Genomic DNA, 22,477 nt, shown 5'->3' with positions numbered 1-22,477 from the left:
CCATACTATTTCCGGCTCTCTTTGCGATATATTACGAAATCCTCGCCTGGCCTGCTAAATCAGCCGCACGTCGCACCTTTTTTTAGGATCGGCGTCTCCTCCCGGCCCGTCATCTCATCCAGTCTCAAGCCCAAGACAATTAGGACAATCCAATAAGCTTGGCGGTAATGCCGACCTCATGTCAAGCCCCATGTGTGTGTGTCAGGACCGTCATGGCTGGGTGCAGCTACATAAACACAGCGGCCCTAAAAGTAGACACGCTGGTGAATGAGCTTAAGTGAGGGGAAATTGGAGCACCATGTTAGGGTTAAAGTCGGGATGGAGTTTCAAGGATATCTCGATCGGACACCTCCAAACATCGCCCAGCTGTTGCAAGGTGACCACGGGGGGCTTTATATAAAGCAGAGTCCCACAATTGATAGAGAGCCCGCATCCGGCCCAGAGCGAGGGATCCGATGACGACGGTCGGCCTTTCCCCGAGCGGGAGGAGGCCATTTCCTAAAGGGAGCGCGGCCAGTTGGTGTGTCCTTGAGGGAGACGGTGCCCAGCTAAACACACGCCGAGCTGGGGGATTACAACCAGGGCTTTAGCGGAGGGAAGGAAGCGGTTATCTGAAACTGTTGTGTCTTCTTGGTTGTTAAAGCAGAGGCGAATAAGCGTCGGTACGGCCAGTGAGTTGTTGCCCCGGGAAGTTCAGCTGAGGGAGGCTATTTCCGGCTCGCCAGATGAGAGCCGACCCACGTCGGGCTTCTTGGATAACTTCCTTTAGTTGGACCGTTTTTTTTTTGCTGCAACAGATGCTGGATGGATCTATTTAAGACTTCTGTCATTGGTTTGGACATGTGAAAGTTTTAAGGCCAGAGACATTTCCTCACAAAGATATTTTGGGAGGGTTTCAATGGGAATTGTAACAGAGTGGTCAAGCAGTAAGATTTTAGCTGAATGTTGACTCGCCCTACTCTAGTAAGCACAATATCCACCAAATATTTCTCCAACGATGTCGTTGAAGCGGCACGTCGGGCAATGTGAGTGAGTCCTACCATCGGAATTGCAGTGCACCTCTAATTAAAAAATAAAGCATGTCTACTCTGGCCCGGGCGGCTATTAGAGGCTGTTTAGCCTGCGGATTTGCTTTGAAAGGCCGCTTCATTACAGCACCTCAAAGCCATATCATACAATGGCCGGTTGAAAAGGCCAATGCTTGAATGGAGTCTTAAAGAAGCCAAGGGGTGGGGGGACGGACTTGGCCTTGAAGTAAACATTCCTGCAGCTCACTGTTTCCTCTGTGTTCCCTCTCCCTTGGCCCACCTCCCTCCTACCCTGGTTCCCACAGGGACTCGCTCGGCCACAGGAAGTCTGAGGAGGGAGCTCGCCGTTTACGTGTACAGTATCATGTGATGTGGTGGAAAGCATCTTTTACGACGGAATATGAAAAAACTGATCAATGATTGATCAATAGCGAATCAATGATCAAACTAGCATTTTTTTATGTTCAATGAATCGCTTTGGAATGCTGTTTACTTACCTACGGAAAAAAAAGTTAAAATAATCTTCAAGCCTCTTTATCTACAGTCCTTAAAAAGCGTGATTTATGGGTATGTGTATGTTAAGTTTCTCTCGCTATCTTTGTCCAAACCATGCAAAATACAGAGTTGAATTTTTTTATGGTGGACAGAAATGGCTGTCGGATCCTAATAGACGATTGAATTTCTTCACCTTCTCTAAGTGTGTAAATTCATTTTTCAAAACAGTTTTTTTAATAGCGCAACAATTGTCTTTTGGTTCTAAACAAGCAGGGGGGGGGGGGGGCAACGCCAGTAGGAAATAATCTCAAAATTCTCTGGCCCCTGATTGCAAGCAAAATGAATAGCTTTCACTTTTTCAGACCCAAATGACATTTTATGAAACTGTGAGCAAAAATATTGGCAAAAATGTTGTGGTAGTTGAGATGTGCAAGAATGCGCCAACCACAACAGTCAAAAATATTTTTTTTATGTTTAACTTGTTCACATTTATTGACTCTCTGCCAATTGAAACCACAATGGACGTCAATTTGTTAGTTGGCATTTTACTTCCAGTCATTTAAACACTGGGACACAAAGTACAAGTAATGTTATGACTCTGCCTTGCCGAGCTATGTCTACGAAGCCTGAGGTCAACGTCATATTTAGCCACGCGGGTCCCTTGCGGTGTCTGGGGAGTGTCTGCTTCGAGCCTTTGTTATGTCTAGCCAATCTTCGTGCGGAACTGAAAAAAAACGGGAGTGGAAAAAGCCACTTGGCAGATCGCTTGACTTATAGGGAAAGGTGAGAGGACCGTCCTAGTCTGGATTCAAAGAATGAACTTGAATAAGCCAAACAGTGTGTAATGTGTAAAGTGGTGACTGGTTAAACAGGTAGAGAAGACGTGTGTGTGTGTGTGCATGTGTGTGCGTGTGTTTGTGTGTGTGTGTGAGTCAGACAGACAGAAATGGAGGTCCAGACAAACATGTCTTGTGCAACAAGACAAGTGGCGCATGAATAGGCAGAACAACAATGCCGACAGTGTTAAGAATGTACGCTGGTTGGGTTTTATATAACACTGGCCACAAATATCTGTTCAAATTTGGAAAAATCAGAAGCTTAATTGAATAATTTATGCTACGTGACTACAAGTACAGTTACACTACACTGTAAAAGGCAGGGGTGATCGCTAAGGTATTGTTCAATAGTACCTTGTGTGAGAAACATAGGAAAATGTGAAGATTCTAGTAGACACGGTACTATTATAAAAGAAAATAAATCCGGTCCCTGAACTTACAATGAACTGGATTTTTTTTTTTTTTAATAGCACTGTGTCTTTTAGAATCTTCAAATTTTCCTATGTTTCCCAAATCGTGACCCACGCAATGACTGTTGAGACTTGCCTCCCTTATGGCAAATCTGTGACGTACGAGCAATTACCAAAAGGTGCGGATTCTTTTGAAGGTGATGTTAAGGTTAGTCTTTTTTTTTTAAAGGCAGTGGTTTGCCATTAAGGGACGCCTTCAGGAAATGAGTGTTCGTCAATGGGATGCTTTTAAACGAGTGGAAAATAAGTGTATGCTGCCTGGATAGCAGCCAGTGCGGTTTTCACCCCTCCCCATTTTGAGGCGGCGCCAGGTACAGTGCAAACCACATGAATTCTTAAACCGTGCATTCTCCAGTCAATTAAAGTAATTGCGCTTGAAAAGTTGCGCAACGCCGACGGCGGGAAAAAAAGCGAATACGACGATACGGAAAACTTCCTCGACCCGCAAGTCTACACTTGTCGCACCGAGGGAAGTGTTTACTTAGGTGGGGCGTGGAGACCCGCACAGGCCTGCTGCTAGCTTACTCACTCCCATGACATTCCGCCCGTAGTTCACGTCGAGCACAAAAATCGTCCAACGAGCAACCGCCCGACGTTTTTGCGCCGTGATACCAAACGGGATACGTGTCAGTGCTAACACGCCGATTCAGAAATCCTCAACGGTTGCTCCAGTTTTCGGGGGCCGATGTAAATGAGCGGCAGACCAAGTTTAGCGTTAAGCAAGCTCGCCGTGAATCACGTCTCGCAGCTTTCACACATGGAGCTTGGTGAGATCTGCTTGGTTGGTGCGAGTGTCGACATGCATATGTGTGCGTGGGAGTGGGAGTGTGTAGGAGTGTGTGTCTGGTACAATGTGCTCAAGGGTGGGTGGTGTTAAGTCACGTCTGGCACTGCATACCTGAGCTAGCGGTTATAGACGTGGCCTCATGTTTGAATTATCTTGTCACATTTTAGCGTCATTTATATAAGTTTGAACCCGCCAACCACCACCCCGATGAAAACAAGCAGAGTGAAAATGGATGTTATTGTGGCAATGCTTTGATTTGTCTAACACATTTGGTATTACTTTTTGGGACACAAAAACAAACGTTTTCCAACCTAAAAGCCCTTTTCAACATATTTATATATTTAATTGACATTGCCAATGATTAATACCCCACCAAAGAATTCTACTATTGATTTTCAACTCAAATCAGTTTCTATGGTGCCTTCAAATGCCACCACTAAACAAAAACTTCTGATCTCTCCCTTGGCAGTCACCAAGTCCTGTCTCAGCAAAGCGTCCCAAACTGGAAAAATTGCAATCAGCTGATGAGGACCGCAAAGCCGAGTGGTTGCAGTCTCTGTCCAGGTCCGCGCACAAGGTTAGTAAAAAGACCAAAACATTTTTTGGAAAACTACATTTGGCATTCTACACAAACGGAAGCAAGCCCAGAAATCTCGGCATGATCATCAATGGACGATGAAACTAGATAAAGCATTTTTTCCACCCATTTTTTTTTTATACACATGATTTTTTTTCTACTGCATCGTGACTCAAGCTTGCCGTTTTCTGTTTCCAGGAGCTGAAACAAATCCAGCTCAAGCAGAGACCTTCAGCGTTCCGGCCTTGGTCTCCAAAAAGCTCAGAGAGGGAGAAAGTGTCTGTTCGGAGCCAGCAAGAGAGGTGAGACCAAACACTGAAGGTCATTTGTAGCTGAGAGAAAATGCAAGTTCTTTTTAGGCTCTTTTGTTATATTATCGGACTCTTGATAAGTTCTCCGTGAGCCGGATTAAAGTGGAAAGCTGATGGTGCTCCTAATTTAAATAGAGCACCCGTTGCCCTTGCAGGTCTGATTTAAAGAGTCCGCAGACTTTGGCACAAGCTCCGGCGAGCCTTCTGTTGCATCCCAGAGACAGCTACGCTCCCGGCAGGGGGGCCGCGACCGTCCAAGGAGGGCAAAATGGCGCCCCAACATCCCATCCCGACGATATGGACACGGATGGCGAGATCGATGTGGATAACTGCGATGATCGTGAGTACAGTCAAGCGTCTAGTAGTAGAGGCAATGCTTCTCCAGACTACACTAAGTCAATTACTCAGTTCAGAGAAAGAGTCATTTGATCCATGCACAATGGCGCCACCGCGTGTCTCATACTAAATGTTAATTGTGCTAAAACATGGAGAAAATGATGGAAAAAATAGTTCATTTTAACTGGGCAATTTTTAACCCTTCGAGGGACAGGCAGTGGTCACCACAACACATTTGACCCTTTTTAGAGGCAAAGTGACTATTCAAAATATTACTATCAAATATCAGCAATTATTTTAATATTATTGATCATTGTTTTTAGAACTTTTCCATGACAAATGGATATTGACAAAAAAAAATTATGAATTTTAAACAACAAATTAAAACAGAAATACACACAGCTTACAGCCCAGAAGTAACAATTTGACAATATCTATCTAACTCCCAATATTTTTTGTGCAGGTCCACTGCCAGTGTCCTCCCTGGCTTCACCCCCCTCCGCCTGCAGCAGCACCCCTCAAACCCAAACCCCACAAAGCAGGGATGCCTGTCCACCTCAAGAGGCAGCCACCTGGCTGTCAGGACCCGTTTGCCCCGAGGTGGATGCTCTCAGACAGACGCTGTACGCTGGCGTGGACACCAAAGAAGCTCGAGAGAAACTCCTGCAGGAGGTCGTCAAGATGAGGATGAGGCAAGAAGAAAAGTTGGCGACTGCCGTGCAGGCTAAACGAAGCCTTCAGCAGGTAACCAAAACACCTTCCATTTCAATTCTAAAAACCTCCATCCAATCCCTCGCTTTTCAAAGTTTACCTCTGTTGTCAAAGATATAAAAATGAGATGAAATTCCAATCATTCTGCGTCGTTTTGGCAGGAATTGGAGTTTGTGAAGGTGGCCAAGAAAGGCCGCCTCCGCGAGGCCGTGGAGGCCAAAAGGAACCTGCGGAAGGAGATTGAGCGCCTCCGCGTGGACTGGGAGAGAAAGACCAGAGAAGCCGAGGAGGCGTGCAGCAGGCTCAAGAGAGAACTGGAACAAGAAAGGAGGCAGAGAGGCTGCGATAAAGGATGCGAGGCTGAGCGACTTCGTGCCAAGTATTCTGCGCAGGTGAGATGCGGTGCCCAGCCACATGCTGTCTATCATTTATCATTAGGATCCGATCAGGTCAATTTCACAGTCAATGAGCGTGAATTGGTCAACAAAATATAATCCAGAGGTATAGTGTATAAATCTAAACACAAATAGTATAATTTTTACTTTATATTTCTAATTAGATGACAGAAAATAGACATAGAAAAGACCCAGAGACACAAATAAAATCATTGAATTGATCACTGCTGAACGACTATATTTTGGATATCCTAAAAGTTATTGATGTCAAACATATTGTGGGATTTTTCCACCACAGCATTGCTGAATAAACTGAATGTATCTATTAATTGACAGAGGTAATCCAGGTAAGATTTAGTGGTTGACCCAATGAGCAAGATATCTACCCTTAATGCTGTATAATTGTATTCATAATTACTCAGTACTTACAGGTTTTAACCGGGAAACTCCTCTGTCTTGAGATCAGGTGATGATTCTTGTCACTTTAATCGCTGTTGAGATGACTCAAACAACTGTCAAAAAATAAAAACGTGAAAACTGTTTATCAAATGTACATAAATGCATGTGATTTCACAAGATCTAGTCAACAATGTGAGCAAGCTAGCATGATAATGCTACTCCAACACTAGCAATTAACTCATAATGCTATTCACTAAACCAGCGCACAATGTGATCTAGCGCGTGTTCCGGGTGCATTTAAAAGACAGTTTGCATCTATCTGATCTATAAAAAAAACTACTTTTATGAATTCTACAAGGAGGAGGCAGAGTTTACACGTGCTTACAGGTTGTGTTTGGCACAAGGCATGGAGCACCTAAACAGGAACAGCCTACCATAACAACATCCGGGTTTGCCTTTCCTAGAATGAACATACAATTGCTTTGCGAACCACTAGTAAAGAAAACATATTAGGTCGTAAAAATTACGATCTATAAATTTTAAAAAAAATAACTAGACTTATTTCTATGCTGTAAAAGTAGTAGTTGCATTGGAAGGTGAAATATATGTAACATTAAATATTTTAAATTGAACATCTTTGTTTTTTTTGTTTTTTTCAATAAAGTTTAAAAATAAAATTATTGATGTGAAAGTTTGAAAAGATTTTGGTTCAATTCCCTTTGAATTCATTGACAGGAATAGACAAGTCCAATGTATATGGAGTGGGGGCTGGCCTTGAAATAGGATCATTTGAAGACAGCTTTCCATCTGTCTTTACTTGCAATGTACTTAAACATGAAGGGTTTCTTATTTTTAACTCCGCTCTCCTCAACCCCATCACCAGATGGACGAACTGCACTCTCAGCTGCAGCAGGCCGAGGCGGACCGCGACCAGCTGCGACGAGAGCTGCGGCAAGAACGAGAGGCTCGCCAGACCCTGGAGGACGCCGTTCGAGACCTGCGGTCCCAGCTGGCCACCCAGGACACGACGCCTTCAAGTGCTCCGTCCTAAAGCGGAGACAGAACGGACGTACAATCAATTCCAGATTACATTTATGGATGGATGATGAATCAACAGGAGGGAGTTTTTTTTTAATTTTAGGAAATGAAAACTGGATGAGGAAGCATGATGTCCACACCTCCACGAGTGACAGTTTTTTTTTTTGCAAAAAAAGCTCATTGGAGAAAGGCCACATCACACTTACTTGAATATGAAGGGAACGATCACACAGTCCAAAATGGTGCCACAAAAGTATTGGTACACTCCAAGGTGTCACTGCAGACCACTGGACCCAAGAGACACCTGTTTACCACTATTCACTTTTAATATCAGCTTGCTTTTATTTTTTCTTTTATAGAAATATCAATATACATATGAATCCAACAGTGTAGAGGATGTACTTTTAAAGATATATTTGTTGTATATTCCATAGGCAAGAAAAGTGTACGCATTTGAGGCTGAAGTATTGGATGCATTTTTTTATATAAATATATAATATATGACTTCAGCTTATTCTCTTCTTGTACATTCGTATTTTTAAAGGTATGCCTATCAGCAATTAACGGTTAAAAGACATAAAAAAATAAGGAGGGATTTTTTCGTCCTTCGGAATGCGGTACTTCTCGGGTTGTTTTTTTGTATTTAGTACTGTAATGACATTTATACGGCTCATTTGAAAGCATTGGTTTTTAGGGCTCTTAAATCAACAAATGGCGTTTATACAAACAGCATTTCTACATATATAAAATGAGAAGCGGGCAGATATTTTTTTACTTTAGGAAAGAAAAAAAAACAAGGAATTGCACTTTGGAAAGCTCGCATTACTCCCCGATCGATACATGATACAAACAAGCTGAAATGAAACAGTCATTATGCGCTGATGTAAATAGGACAATATTGTAAATAAGATTTTGTTTCTAGCTCCTGATTTTTTTCTCTTTTGCTCTTACTTGAAACCAAAAAGAAGCGATATTGGGATTTTCAAAATATCACAATGGGGCATTCAGCAGACTTGGATGAAACTAAACTAAGTCCCATTTGATTGTTTATTTCAGATGAATAGAGTATATAAAAAAAATATATATAATGACGCCACTGACCAAAAAAACTGAAAGGTTTATACCTGCCACTCGGATGTAGAATAGAAAGCAAGCTTTCTTTTGGTGTTTTCACCTAGTTTAGACAAGAAACACATGTATGTCTTATCAACTTCATCATCATGTTACCTTGGCTTACTATTTTTTTGGCTACATATTGTATAGAACTCACATTTTTTTAAGGTAGCTCATTGCTCTTGTAGTTTTGGTTTGGATGTATGCCTTCACCTCTTTCTGTTTAATTTTTCCCTTTGGAAAATCTGTATATTATCAATTAAAAATCTAAGTCAATCATCAAGTGTTTTCAAGAGTGTTTTCTTATCACTGAGGAAAAAAATACTGACTCATAGTAAACTCAAGGGTAGTTCTCACAAAATTTCTATTGTATCCATGGTGACATCCATTTATTTTTCATCTCACCTGTTCTCACAAGGTTCACAGGGGTGCTAGATCCTCATCTGACATCGGGAAAAAAGTCAGTCTATACAGCCCAAACTGGTCAAAAGACAATCACAAGCATGATAACACAGTAATTTTAAGACACATTCATCATATGAAACCAAAAATATTGAAATATATACAATACATTGCAAATTAGAATATAGCAATGTAATGCCTTGTCAACTAGAAAACATATGTATATATTTTTTTTCAATTCATTAAATCCATTTTTTGATAGAGGTCTGTTCCAATTGTGCCTGAGAAAACCCTCACATTTCCTGGAATTAGTCTTACATGAGAGTAAAACTGTACCCATAAAATAAACATTTGTGAGCATATCTTCACAACAGGCAGGTACATGGAGTGTCTACTTGCCCCTCTTCCCTATTGGTCGCGTGAAAATCCCTCCATGATAGCAAGAGCGAAGCTTCACTTCGGGATTAGCGCTTGGGGAAGATTTACAGTTGGTCACATGCTGCCGTCTTCGTCTCTACAAGCAATAATGCATCTTCCTCGCAGGTTGGCCTTCTTCTCAGAGGACCTCCGGGATGAAGACCTGCGATTAGGAGGTCGCGTTTGCTGAAAAAAGTATAACGGGACTCATGGGACAGGAGACTTGGGGGCAAATGTCCACTTCAGGGATGAACGCCGCCACGGGGGTGCCGATTCCAACAGCGGGAATGAGCGTCAGCCCTCCATCGCCGGCTTCTCTGTCCCCCAAAATGAGCGCATTCAAGTCTGGGGGTTCCCCCAAGATGCCTTCTAATCCTCCCAATTCCCCAGCCAGGTCCATCATGAGTTCTCCGAGACTATGGCAGAAGGCGTCCATCTCCAGACTAGCAGAGGAGTTTTTCTGGATTGGCGGGAGTGTGGTCGCTCAGCCAAAATGGAGACTAGGTCAATTTGGTAAGTCACTTGTTATTTCATTTGTAATACCGACATTTGGAATTCCTAACATATGTACCTTCAACATAATATGACATTAGTGTGGATGCTTGAGTAAATAATGGACATATGGACTCAAGACAATCCTTTGGGATTAGCCGGGGTGCGTCACATGTAGTTTTCAGATTACAAACGAGTACAGTCACCTTCTTTGGTCATGCGCACACACGCACAATTCACAAATGCCAATGCGTAAAAATATACAGTCATTTTATACAGTATTTCCATCTTAACCTGCAGTGGAAAGATGCATGTGCACAATGCAGACGGGGACACAGATGACCAAACTCAAGGGAAAGAAGAAAGGACTGGCCCGCTTTTACTACTTGGATGAGCACCGCTCGTGTATCCGATGGCGTCCTTCCAGAAAACACGACAAAGCCAAAAGTAAACTTGGATTGTTTTGATCTTCGTTGACCTAAATACTGCAGGGTAGTCGCCAATTCCTCGTCTGGTTTCAGTTACAATTGACTCCATCCACGAGGTCCGGGAAGGGAAAAAGTCGGAGGTTTTCCGAAGATACGCTGACAACCGCTTTGACCCAAACTGCTGCTTCAGCATCTACTATGGTGAGCGTGTTAAGTCATTGGACCTGGTCAGCACCAATGGCGAGGAGGCCCGCACTTGGATCAACGGACTCAAGTATCTCATGGCCGGCATAAGTGATGAAGACAGCCTGGCTAGGAGGCAGCGCACCCGTGATCAATATCCTTTGGCTAGTACTAACATTATCGTCTTCTAAGTGGGTGTCCAGATACTTAAACACGATTAAAAGCCGACCAAGACTCTCAAAACCAGAAATCGCTGAGACCAAGTAATGAAATTTTGCGAGTCAAAACCAAGACCAAGACTGAAATCCAAACCAATTCTTTAGCAAGTCGAGTCCAACACCAGACCAAAGACCTCCTTAATAGGGTATTGAACTAAGACTGGTTTATGGTGCACATGGCTAGCACAAAAGTAAAGAGTGACTGTTGTTGTGACTGTTCTAATAACTAAAAAAAATCTGTTCTCCTTTTATTGAATCAACTCCCGCGAATAGATCTTACTAACCTTGTTAAGTGAATACCCACCTGCTGGTCACCCTCCTTCACTTCAGTTCTCACATGGCTTCAGCAGACTTTTTCAGAGGCAGACAAAAATGGAGACGGCACCCTGAGCATCAGTGAAGTCCACCAACTCCTTCACAAACTCAACGTCAACCTACCAAAGCAGAAAGTCCGTGAGATGTTTCAGGTAAGAACTCAACCAAACATACCAGGGACTGGTCGGTCACCAGTCAACCCACTGGCACCATAAATTGTCCATCCATGACAACACTACTGTATATTACCTACCGCCCTATCATATACAGGGCCACAGGAGAGGAACCAATCAGCAAACAACCCCACTGGGCACACTGTACATTCACATACAAGTGTTCACACTCCCAAAAGCACTGTGCTAATAGTATATTATATTTTGCAGGAGGCAGACACAGACGAAAACCAGGGCTCTTTGGGATTCGAGGAATTCTGTTCTTTCTACAAGATGATCTCCACACGGCGGGATCTCTACCTCATCATGATTTCCTACAGCAACCAAAAAGAAGTCATGGACCTCCACGACCTCGCCCGCTTCCTGGAAAACGAGCAGAAGGTACAACAAGGGTGTTGAAATATTTGTGTGCTAGTCAACCCCTATTTAGTGGCAGTTGGTGTCATTGCCTGTGGAAACGAATCACAAATGAGTCATCAAGGACTTTGCTGTTAGGAATTTTGACATTTGGATAAATGGTTGGACACATTAACTTTTGGGTTTGAACGATAATTGGAATCTGAACCTCAGATTTGAGATAGTCAAGCCATGAGTCACTGAATTATATTTGTGTAAACGGATGAGACGAGAGTTTGGACTTACCCGAGAAGTCTTCTTTGGTTGGCAGATGCAAGGTCTAGCCAGAGAGCACCTGATGGAAATCGTTTCCAAGTTCGAGCCATGTCCCGTCAATCTGCAGCGTCTGGTTCTGGGAATAGACGGTATGGGCTCGACATCAACTAGAACATCTGATGCAAAGCCTCCAATGACGTCCATTGACCTCCACCTCCCATCCAGGTTTCACCAACTACATGCGAAGTCCCAGCGGAGACATTTTCAACCCGGAACACAATCAGGTGAGCCAGGACATGACACAGTCGCTTGGTAACTACTTCATCGCCACCTCGCACAACACCTACTTGACCGGGGACCAGCTGCTATCGCAATCCAGCGTGGAGATGTATGCCTATGTTCTTCAGGCCGGCTGTCGCTGCGTGGAAGGTAAAACTATTTCAACCTGACACACTAGTGGACTAGTAGAATTGGAAATATTTTACATTTTTCTGTAGTGGACTGCTGGGACGGACCAGATGGGGAGCCCATCATCCACCACGGCTATACATTGACATCGAAAATCCTCTTTAAAGACGTCGTTGAAACAATCAACAAATATGCCTTCACCAAATCGCAGTATGTGATCATCCTAATGAATCAGGTAACTAAAAAAATTGAAAAATCACCTCAATTCTGCCTCCTCTGTGTAGGTATCCGGTGATTTTGTCCATAGAGAACCATTGCAGTGTGCCTCAGCAGAAGAAGATGGCAGAATACCTAAAAGAGGTGCTACAGGATAAACTGGACCTTTCCAACATCAACACGCAGGAATTTAAGAAGCTACCTTCGCCGGACACACTTAAGGGAAAAATCTTAGTCAAGGTAAAGTGTTTACTAACTGCCAAACTCCTCAACTGCCCAATTGCTACTTGCCTTTCTCCATGGCTAACAAACTACCAACCTTTCTACCCACTGACTGACACGACTATTTATATAACTACCCACCTACTGAGTTACTTACCTATCTGCATTACTTGCTGCAATGTACTACTTTACTTAATAGTTTTACGCTCAATAACACAACCAAGAACGCCAACCATAAACTTTCCTATTGTGTATACTTCCTTTGTCGTCTGGAAGTTGAGTCCAGGACCGAGACCTACACCTGTCTAACTTACAGAAATACAAATACAGTACACACCAGTTATTAGATCCTTGTCTTCATTCAACTATTTGTCATGTTTTAGGGAAAGAAGCTCCCAACAAACCTGGACCCGAATGCAGAGGAAGGAGATGTGTCTGATGAAGACACCGGGGATGAGGAAGAAGAATATGAAGAAGAGGATTATTCCCAGGCAAATTCACCTGCAACATTAAAAAGAGTTTCATTTTACGACTTCTTTTCTAACCGTACAACACAAATCTTTCAGGAGGAAAACTGCGGTCTGGCCGCACGACAACCAAAAAAGAAACGGCGCTTTGGCAGATCCATCATGAGGAGCTTCAAACGCAAGGTCTTCCTCTTGGTTTGGACAAATTGGACATCCACCAAATGATCTAAAACGACGATACCTATCTTAATGTTTCAGAGGAAAAAGAGAATGAGCGCCAGAAGTAAGGCCAAGTCTGACGGAGAGTCGGACTACAGCAGCGGCAGTAGGGACAGAACGCAAATTGTTTATCATCCCAAGTAGGGCTTCTTCTGTTGAATTTTTAAAGGCGGCATGATTCTGTTTTTTTCATTTCTATTATTGTGTTCAGGAAAAGAAAGACAATGAGGTTGTCCCGTGCTCTGTCCGACCTTGTCAAGTACACAAAATCCGTCCGAGTGCACGACATAGAAACGCAAGGTAAACCTGCTTTGACGAGAAGATCCATGTTATTTGGATGAACTTATCGTTATGTTTCACTCTTGCAGCCTTTACAAATAGTTGTCAGGTGTCATCGCTCAATGAAACCGTGATGAACCAGATTTTGCTGCTTAAGCCCCGTCAGCTGGTGCGCTTCAACCAGCGGCAACTCCTAAGGGTCTACCCGTCCAATTACAGGGTGGACTCCAGCAACTTCAACCCACAACCCTACTGGAACACAGGCTGTCACATGGGTACAATCAAACTCCAAACAATTGAATGTCATCTCACCAGTATAGGTCTCTGAATTTAGAGTCTGCCTTTTTCTAGTGGCAATGAACTACCAAACGGAGGGTCGCATGCTTGAGCTGAACAGAGCCAAGTTCTCAGGCAACGGAAACTGCGGCTACATTCTCAAACCAAAAATCATGCGTAAAGGTCTGAAAATATTCACCTGCATGAGTTGACGATTAGGAACGGTGAGGTTTTCCTTTTTCCAGGTGCCTTTAACCCCAATTTGGAAGAACCACTTCCAGGACAGAAGAAGATTCAGTTGGTGCTAAAGATCATCAGTGGACAACAGCTTCCCAAACCTAAAGACTCTATGTTTGGAGACAGAGGAGAGGTCAAAATACATTCAGGCGCAGCATATAGACGACTTCTTTTCAATCTGTATAGATACCATTTGATAATTGTTTGCCTCTTCTAGATCATTGATCCCTTCGTAGAGGTCGAGATCATCGGTCTACCTGTCGACTGTACAAAGCAGCAGACCAGAGTGGTAGATGATAATGGTATGGCAAGTATTTTAGCAGTCAGAAAATATTCATATGCATAAGGATGCATGAACACTATCCGATTGTACCTCAGGTTTCAACCCCATGTGGGAGGAGACTCTTGTCTTCCACATTCTAATGCCGCAGATTGCTCTGGTACGCTTCCAAGTGTGGGATCATGACCCCATTGGGCGAGATTTCATCGGTCAGAGGACGATATCTTTCAGCAGCATGATGCCAGGTGAGGGCCACCAACCTGTAAGAAATTACTATCTGGGGGAAAAAATGAGATCCCTTCATGGTGAACTTTTAGGTTATCGCCACGTGTACTTGGAAGGAATGGCAGAGGCCTCCATCTTTGTTCACATTGCTGTCATCGATGGGAAGGTAAGTGGCATGCAGAAATGCTCATTTTGGTTTTTGATGAAACATTTTGCATCACAGGTAAAGCCGGCAAACGCAGTGCAAGTGGCCAGAAAGCACATTCAGAAAGCCGCCCAGAAACACATGAAGGGACCCCAAAGGCAGCCATCCCTGGACTCCTCCGTCCAATCCTCTGAAGATTGGCCCTCCTTGTATCTCCGCAAGGACGTTGACTGCTTCTCCCAGGACAGCAGGAACGAAGAAATGTCTCTTCTGGGGCAAGGCCCTGCCGCTAGGGCAGCCGCACACAGAGGGATCATGAGTGAACCCGTGAGACGAGCCCACAGAGTCAAAATTCATGAACCGGCACAGATGAGGAGAGGCATCTTCAGCAAGATGTCCTCCACAGATTCGAACCCGGTGCCATCGTTTCTGCTCCAAGAGAGCTTTGACCTGGACAGCCCTTCGCGCCCAAACAGTCCTGCCGATCCAGTTCCCATCCATTTTAGCCAGCCGCAATCTTTGTCAGAAGCTGATGAGTTACAGACGCTGCCCCAATTTGGGGGGGACCAAGAATCAGAACCCCCTGCAGAAACAGTGACTGACACAGAACCGCCAAGTGAACTTCTGCCCGCAACTCCCCCGTTCATACCGCGATATGCCCTCTGTTCCGAAGCCAAATTTGTCCCGCTCATCCCTCCGCCGTCCCCGGCTCGGGTCCGAAGGACATTAGAAGCCCACACACCCATGCTTGGATTGAAACTCCGCTCGCAAAGCTGCCCCCGCAAAGCCCACGCCACCCCCGTCACGCCCGTGGTGGACGGCCGTTCTGCTTTCCGTTGGCAGACCTGGCGAGTCCAAAGCGTGGACGGCGGCCAGCGAGTAGCCAGCGTACCTAACGGGCTGTGCTTGTCTGACAGTTCGTCTAGCAGCGAGGGCAGCTCAGACAGTCTGGAGTTCGGGGACGTCTCGTTTGCGGCGGACTCTGAGCCGTGCGATGGCACCCTGCAGAGGGAGATGAAGGCACTTTTTGACCAAAAACTGAGAGCGATCCGATGCACTTCCCCGCGTTTGTTTAATGCAGCGGGATCGGCGAACAGGTTTGAGCCGAGGTAGGCTGGTTAGACCAACAAGATGCAGTGCTACATTGACTTAACCGACGATAACCTCAGTCTGAGTCGGCAGAAGGTTTCCACCATGTGGACTTTCTGTGTGTGGCTCGAGTTTTTTACCTAGGTCTACAATGTCTTGTGTGTCTTGTGTCTGTCTTGCTACTGCAACCAAGAAATTTCCCGAATCCGGGATGAAATAAAGTTCCAACCAACCAACTTGTTAGGTGTTTAATCCATTTGTTTGTGAGATTGTAATTGGGTATGAAGATACAGTGAACCCACTCATTGGTGAATTTCTGTACTTACGTTCTTTCTAATAAAAATGACGCCATGCCAACCAAACCATTCATTGGTACTCACTCTTAAATCAAGGCAGAGTGGTGGCACTCTCAAATGTGAGTCATTCCTTGTGAAAACAGATCACAGAAAGTACAATTTGACTACAAAATGATTGGCCTCATCTGGCCCACATTCGCAAAACTGAGGTAAACAAGCCAAAATGATGTACTTTTTTGCAAAGTATGCCATTTATCCAAGTTAATAAAAATAAGCTCCTTCGTTCTGTGCATGAGGAGAAAATAACAACAAAAATGACGTGAGACAGTGTTTATTTTAAGCTTCCATTAAATTCATTTTTCTAGTAGTATATTAGCAGTGAGAGTGTCCCTATGGTTTGCAGTTAGATATGTTAATTGTTTGAGTATTTGCGTAAATTGTTACGGAGATGTTGTAAATTTTATGTTTTTTTTTTATAAGGGTTATACATAAAGGCCACAAGGAACAGCCTTTTTGATGGTGTGAAGAAAGATTCTATGCCTTTTCTGTTTCTTTTTCAGCAGGCTCTTGAGCTCGCTTTGTCGCCCCATTGTTGTCGTGTTTTCGGAAACGAGAGCCGAGTTCTTCGGTCAGCACCCGGCAGAAGGATCTCTGTGAGCGGGACGTATCGAAACACAAAAGAAGAGACGGAAATAATGAAAGTATTTGCCTGGTCCAAACTGTTTGTTGTGTTTGCCCTAAGACTGACTGGTGACCAATCTATGATGTAGTCTGCCTTTCGCCCCAAGATAGCTGGGTTAGGCTCCAGCGACCCCTGCAACCCTTTCGTAGATGGGCTGTATGGACGGTGAATGAAATGAATGAAGCTGTTTGCTGTCTATTTTGTAGATGCTGAATATTAAATGACTCCTTGCCTGAAGTATATATGTTTTGACCTTTGGATTCCCCCCCCCCCCCCCCCCCCCTTGAATTACGATGCGGTTCTTACCGTCTCGTCCGCCGCTCTGCTGCGACTCCTGGAGGCGAGTTCCAGCACAGCCAGCAGCGTTCCCAAGGTCAGGCCAAGCGCGAGCACGGCGAACATTCCCTTGAGACTATGCGGATGTAAAGCTGTCACCTTGGTCTTGTCCTCCAGACAGCTGCTGGCCCACCATTTGCTCTGCAGATACGCCAGCTCGCCTGCCTCGCTCAGCTGCAGGATGGCCACGCTCAAGTTCTTTATGATGGGAGATCCTTGGAGAGAAAGAAAGTCAAGGTTATCTCGATGAAGCCCTGTCAAACTTAGGATCTTAGTTCAGGTTGAACGAGGTTATTGCTTTGATTTTTCCTTTCATATGTAATTTCTTAAACATCTTTTTTCCATTCTGTTCTTTTAAATAAAAGTAGAAAAAAATTCTTATTTTACCATTTCAAAAAAATGTTCATTCATTGTTTCTCCAAAACAATAAGCCCCCAAAAATTGAAAACATACTAAATCTTTTATTACATTCATATGGGTCTGGGATGTCAAAATATTTTATGACTTCCTTTGAAAATTAATTGTAGTATTTGTATTGCGCGCACATATTTGTGATGGGCAATAAAAAATACAAATAAAAATCATTTAAAAAACAAATAAAAAGCCATCAGTATTTAAAATATTTCTAAATAAAATGTAATTAATTTGAAAAAAACTTTTCAAAACGTATTAATACGTATTCAATATCCATTTCCCTCTTTTGCTAACTACCACAGCACAATATCTGGCAGTAAATGAGTTAAACTAATTAGAACTTTTAAACAGCTGTCAACTGTCATGACCCCTGTATATATTTGTAATAGAAAAAAAAGATATAGCCTTTAATCTTTCATCGAGGTCAACATATTTTTTTGCGAGAATCATGAGTATAAATTCATGGTTGACTTTCACTTGTGGTATAGCCCAGCATGAATTTTCCCATTAAAGATCCTGCTACTTTGAAAAAAAAATGGATTCTCACCAAGCGTGGTGGCAATGCTGTATCCCCTCATGCCAACCACCTCGTGCACCCGGACCAGGTCGCAGTGGCGTGCCACAGCCAAGTCCAGCGATACCGACTCTCCAATAAAGGCAAAATTGCCCTCCCTGGCTCGGCGGATTCCTTCATCCATGGTGTCTACCAGACTTTTACTTCTTTCCATGTGCTCGTAGATCCTGCGATAAACCGGGTTGTCGGAATTCTAGGCCGGGAAGGAAAAAAACGCCCTTTTTTATTCTTATGATCATGGTTATTGCGTGACGGAGCTTGTTAACCTTGAAAAAGGCCAGCGTGGAGGAGGCGCTCAGGCAGCCGTACTGGATGACGTCCTGCTTGGCCAAGTCTTCAAAGCCTTTGACGTTGAGCTGAGTGGATTCGGGGCTCTTGGATGAGCTGAGATTGGAGAAGTAACAAGCCAAGATGGCCAGCGCAAAAAGCCACCAGCTGCAGCAGATGACGCGGCCGGAAAAAGAGCGAGGATGGGGACCGGCACCTGGCCACACAATACCATATATATATACATATAGAACACATAACTACCATTAGCTGTCAGAATCTTTAACAAAAGAAATGGCTGAATGTCAAGACCAACTGTATGTATACATGTGCATCTATGAGTATGTATGTATGTATGTATGTATGTATTTGTATGTATGTATATGTATATGTATGTATGTATGTATTTGTATGTATGTATGTATGTATGTATGTATTTGTATGTATGTATATGTATATGTATGTATGTATGTATGTATTTGTATGTATGTATATGTGTTTATATGTATATGTATGTATGTATGTATATGTGTTTATATGTATATGTATGTATGTATGTATGTATTTGTATGTATGTATATGTATGTATATGTATGTATGTATGTGTTTATGTGTATGTATTTGTATGTATGTATATGTATGTATGTATATGTGTTTATATGAATATATATATATATATATATATATATATATATATATATATATATATATATATATATATATATATATATATATATATATATATATATATATATATATATATATATATATATATATATATATATATATATATATATATATATATACAATCTGTATTCTCACCATCTTGCTACTGTGACAATCTGAGATGGAGGGTTCAATCCGGGTGGATTCTGACCTTTCTGTGTTTCCTGAGTTTGCATGTTCTCCCTGTGCTTGGGTGGGTTTTTCTTCGGGTACTCCGGTTTCCTCCCACATCCCAAAAACAAGCATGGTAGGCTAATTGTATGTTATCTAAATGTTCCCTTGGTATGAGTGAGACGTTACCTTGTAGCGTAAGCGCTCCAACGGCATACCACAGGCTGTGTGGAAGGCTGAAAGTGTTCTGCTCACTTTGAGGTTGGCTCCACTCACTTGGGCTGACTCTGAAAAAAAGTAGAGCAAGTGTCACTAGCAAGCAAGCTGTTAGCAATAATATTTTTAACTGTTTGAGTTCATTACAAAGCGGAAGGAAAAGTCTGATTTCCTTCTGGAAACATCCCACTTTGATTTGACGGGTGCGATCGGTCAAGTATGGTCAAAACAACCTAAACAACCATAACGCTGGCCACAACATCAATCAAATCTAAAGGAACTAAAATTCCATCTTCGCCTGCATCATTTCTGGTAACTGACAAATGATTTCACAAAGAAATTGCCTGGTCATGGCTTAGCAAAATCCAATCTATCAAATTCTGGAAAAACAACAGCATGACTTTAAACTGGACATGACCGACCTTGCCGCCAGTGAGAGGCAGAGTGCAGTTCCCAGGTAGGCGATGATGATACCAATCCAAGTCTCAAGCGAAAAGGGAGTCAGGAAATCAAAGAATCCGCTGCCCTCGGAGATGTCCTTCCTCAGAAGGATGCTTATTCCCGTCTGCATGAAGGGTTTGCTCATGCCAACGACCTTCTCCCGGAGTGCGGTGAGGGTCAGCGGGGCGATGGCCAGGTCCGCCTCCTGCAAGAACCATTTGAAGAAGAATCTCTACCGGAACAACACGAGAGGATTTCTGAGTGGTTTTCTTACCCCTCTCACCACTTCGCCGACCATCCCGTTCCAGCGCCCTTTGTCGTCTTGTCTGCCGTAGGAGCCGTCCTTGACCAGGTGCACTTTGTATTTGAAGTCCAGCTTTTTAGCCACTTCCGACAGCAAGTCCATGCAAAAGCCTTCCAATTGGGAGCCTTTGGCCATTGCGTAAGGCTCTTGCTAAAGTGTTTGAAAAGTGTTGCCTATTAATATTCATAAATGTTATGCACCGTGACGAATGAAAGAAACGAGAGGGTTACCAGGATTGTCGTGATTCTCAGCTCTGATTGGTCTAGAAAAAGGAGAGACAATCAGATACACTTATTTACTAATTCTGCGTTATATTTCATCACAATAGTAACACTTATTTACTTATTCTGCGTTATATTTCATCACAATAGTAACACTTATTTACTTATTCTGCCTTTTTCTAAAAGTCACAAAATTGGCAGCGGCCCCAACGCAGAACGGAAACAACAAGAATAGCACTCGGGTTTCCTTGATGTAGCAAAATCAAAGCGTGCTTCGTGCACTGGAGATGAACATTTGGAAGACACCAACATCTCCTTCCTGTGTCCCGTTGTCCGGTGTCATTGTTGGTTAAGGCTTGAGTCCACAGCGGCATGTCCATTCAAAGGATGTCAATGTCGTGGCACTTGGACATGAGAAGCCAGTCAAAAGAGTATCAAAAGCGGCGGTCCGGGCCAAGGCCCTTGTGGGTTCTCCTTTTCAAAGAGCTGACACTAATACAAGCACTTCCAACCCCATGTCAATGAAACACACAAGACCCTTTGTCGCCCCCCCCTCCCTGATCCATATTGATGATTTATGACTATTTTTCCAGCAAAAAATCTACTGCTTTCTTTTTTCTCGCCAGTCAGGCAGGATGCAGAGTCACTTTTGACAGATTAAGCATTGATGTCACATCAGGGCAAAAAACACATGAGGAAATTTGGCGACGGACCACAGGAAATTGCCAAAAGCTGTTACAGGGTCACATTTGGACAAGTTTGGATGCAGGAATCCAAAACACCTTCATTTATATATTTTGATTTATATATACATATGTACATACATATATACATATACATACATACATATATATATATATATATATATATATATATATATATATATATATATATATATATATATATATATATATATATATATATATATATATATATATATATATATATATATATATATATATATATATATATATATATATATATATATATATATATATATATATATATATATATATATATATATATATATATATATATATATATATATATATATATATATATATATATATATATATATATATATATATATATATATATATATATATATATATATATATATATATATATATATATATATACATATAAAATATATATAGCACTACAAAGTACTATTAGGAAACATGCAGCCAATATCTATAAAGCATCTTACATCAACTTTGGGCAAGTAAATCTTTCAAGTTTTAAATGAACCTAGAGATGGGAAAAAAATCATTTAAGCCCTAAATCTAGGAACAAAAGTATGACACTAGATAAAAAAATATTATTATTATGTCTTATAAATATTTCTGGTGGTTCGGACTTATTTTAGAGTGGGCTGTCAAAGGCACATATGGCTTCTGTGTGTGTTGTCTGTGCAAATTCCTTACCCGCAGTGCATGTCCCAATGTTGAAGATCCCAACAGACCATAAAATGAAGACAAACAGCATCCTGATGAAATAATGTTATATATCCTAGGATTTAACAAAAAAAACATAGGGACAATCAGATATTTATTCATTTTAATCATACTTACGTATGCAAGTGCAGTCTACCTTTGTAGAGTGTCCTCACCACCGGAGCGGACAACTTGTCTAGAATGTCAGATCGAAGACTAACTCAAATGACAGAGTGATGGTTGCCAAATTGGTGAAGATAGCCAGCAGTGATCATAGTTTAGTGGGAGGAGATTGTGAAAGAAAACTCATGTCGGGGGAGGAATGTTAAAGGGGACACGCAGTGGGAAAACTTCAAACTGTACACCAGTACAGAATTTGATGGAATGAATTTATTTAGAATTATTTTTGGTCAATTGAAAAGCTTATCTTCTTTAGCTTGTATCCTAAACTTGAAAAAAAAGACATTTTGTGTTAGCTGCATGATATTTTAACTATTTTCCTGTCATTGGCAATAAGAGACACTTCATTGGAATGAATGCTGTAAATGTTCTTGCTTGTTGATCCAATTTGCAGGAAAGGCTTTACGTGTTCTTCTGTCGGTGCCATTGACAGCACTAGACGTCCAGTTCATTTTGATCGCAGCCAGTGAAAAT

The 22,477-nt window shown here is 42.4% G+C and overlaps 3 protein-coding genes and 1 long non-coding RNA gene across 7 annotated transcripts in view; 2 read left to right on the top strand and 2 right to left on the bottom strand.

The window, feature by feature from the left end:
* skib (v-ski avian sarcoma viral oncogene homolog b) overlaps nt 1-8,779 on the top strand; it is a 38,499-nt gene extending 29,720 nt beyond the window's left edge. Inside the window, exons 2-7 of the mRNA XM_077726104.1 lie at nt 4,086-4,193; nt 4,392-4,495; nt 4,660-4,844; nt 5,304-5,584; nt 5,713-5,943; nt 7,229-8,779. Of these exons, the coding sequence (XP_077582230.1) occupies nt 4,086-4,193; nt 4,392-4,495; nt 4,660-4,844; nt 5,304-5,584; nt 5,713-5,943; nt 7,229-7,396 (1,077 nt within the window). The 3' untranslated portion in view covers nt 7,397-8,779. The remainder of the gene's footprint in view (nt 1-4,085; nt 4,194-4,391; nt 4,496-4,659; nt 4,845-5,303; nt 5,585-5,712; nt 5,944-7,228) is intronic.
* The window catches only part of LOC144202961 (uncharacterized), a 44,648-nt gene extending 30,492 nt beyond the window's left edge, over nt 1-14,156 (bottom strand). For 2 of the 4 annotated variants that reach the window (XR_013327596.1, XR_013327594.1), the window contains exons 1-4: nt 14,023-14,156; nt 8,902-13,083; nt 6,731-8,741; nt 6,376-6,458 (exon numbers count right to left, since the gene is read on the bottom strand). This is a non-coding gene — a long non-coding RNA (uncharacterized LOC144202961). The remainder of the gene's footprint in view (nt 1-6,375; nt 6,459-6,730; nt 8,742-8,901; nt 13,084-14,022) is intronic. The other 2 variants (XR_013327597.1, XR_013327595.1) reach the window with 2 other exon arrangements.
* Nucleotides 9,372-16,035, top strand: plch2b (phospholipase C, eta 2b). The gene is made up of 20 exons (XM_077726108.1): nt 9,372-9,828; nt 10,108-10,254; nt 10,329-10,572; nt 10,974-11,103; nt 11,335-11,505; nt 11,792-11,885; nt 11,962-12,165; nt 12,234-12,354; nt 12,429-12,600; nt 12,966-13,073; nt 13,149-13,232; nt 13,308-13,408; nt 13,480-13,568; nt 13,637-13,822; nt 13,899-14,006; nt 14,069-14,193; nt 14,278-14,362; nt 14,439-14,585; nt 14,658-14,731; nt 14,789-16,035. The coding sequence occupies exons 1-20, from the start codon at nt 9,525-9,527 to the stop codon at nt 15,821-15,823; spliced, it is 3,729 nt and encodes a 1,242-aa protein (XP_077582234.1). The 5' UTR covers nt 9,372-9,524; the 3' UTR covers nt 15,824-16,035.
* grik6 (glutamate receptor, ionotropic, kainate 6) lies at nt 16,033-22,127 on the bottom strand. The gene is made up of 10 exons (XM_077726106.1): nt 21,981-22,127; nt 21,815-21,899; nt 20,397-20,428; nt 20,137-20,316; nt 19,844-20,067; nt 19,395-19,492; nt 18,368-18,585; nt 18,075-18,294; nt 17,084-17,328; nt 16,033-16,746 (listed from the first exon to the last, which is right to left on the bottom strand). Exons 2-10 carry the CDS (start codon nt 21,873-21,875, stop codon nt 16,630-16,632), a joined length of 1,395 nt encoding a protein of 464 aa, XP_077582232.1. The 5' UTR covers nt 21,876-21,899; nt 21,981-22,127; the 3' UTR covers nt 16,033-16,629.
* Nucleotides 22,128-22,477: the final 350 nt, after the last annotated feature.

The sequence above is a fragment of the Stigmatopora nigra genome, chromosome 10, assembly GCF_051989575.1.
Source record: "Stigmatopora nigra isolate UIUO_SnigA chromosome 10, RoL_Snig_1.1, whole genome shotgun sequence".
Classification (NCBI taxonomy): domain Eukaryota; kingdom Metazoa; phylum Chordata; class Actinopteri; order Syngnathiformes; family Syngnathidae; genus Stigmatopora; species Stigmatopora nigra.
Note: the sequence above shows the minus strand (reverse complement) of the source record. Positions and strands in the feature narration are given on the sequence as shown.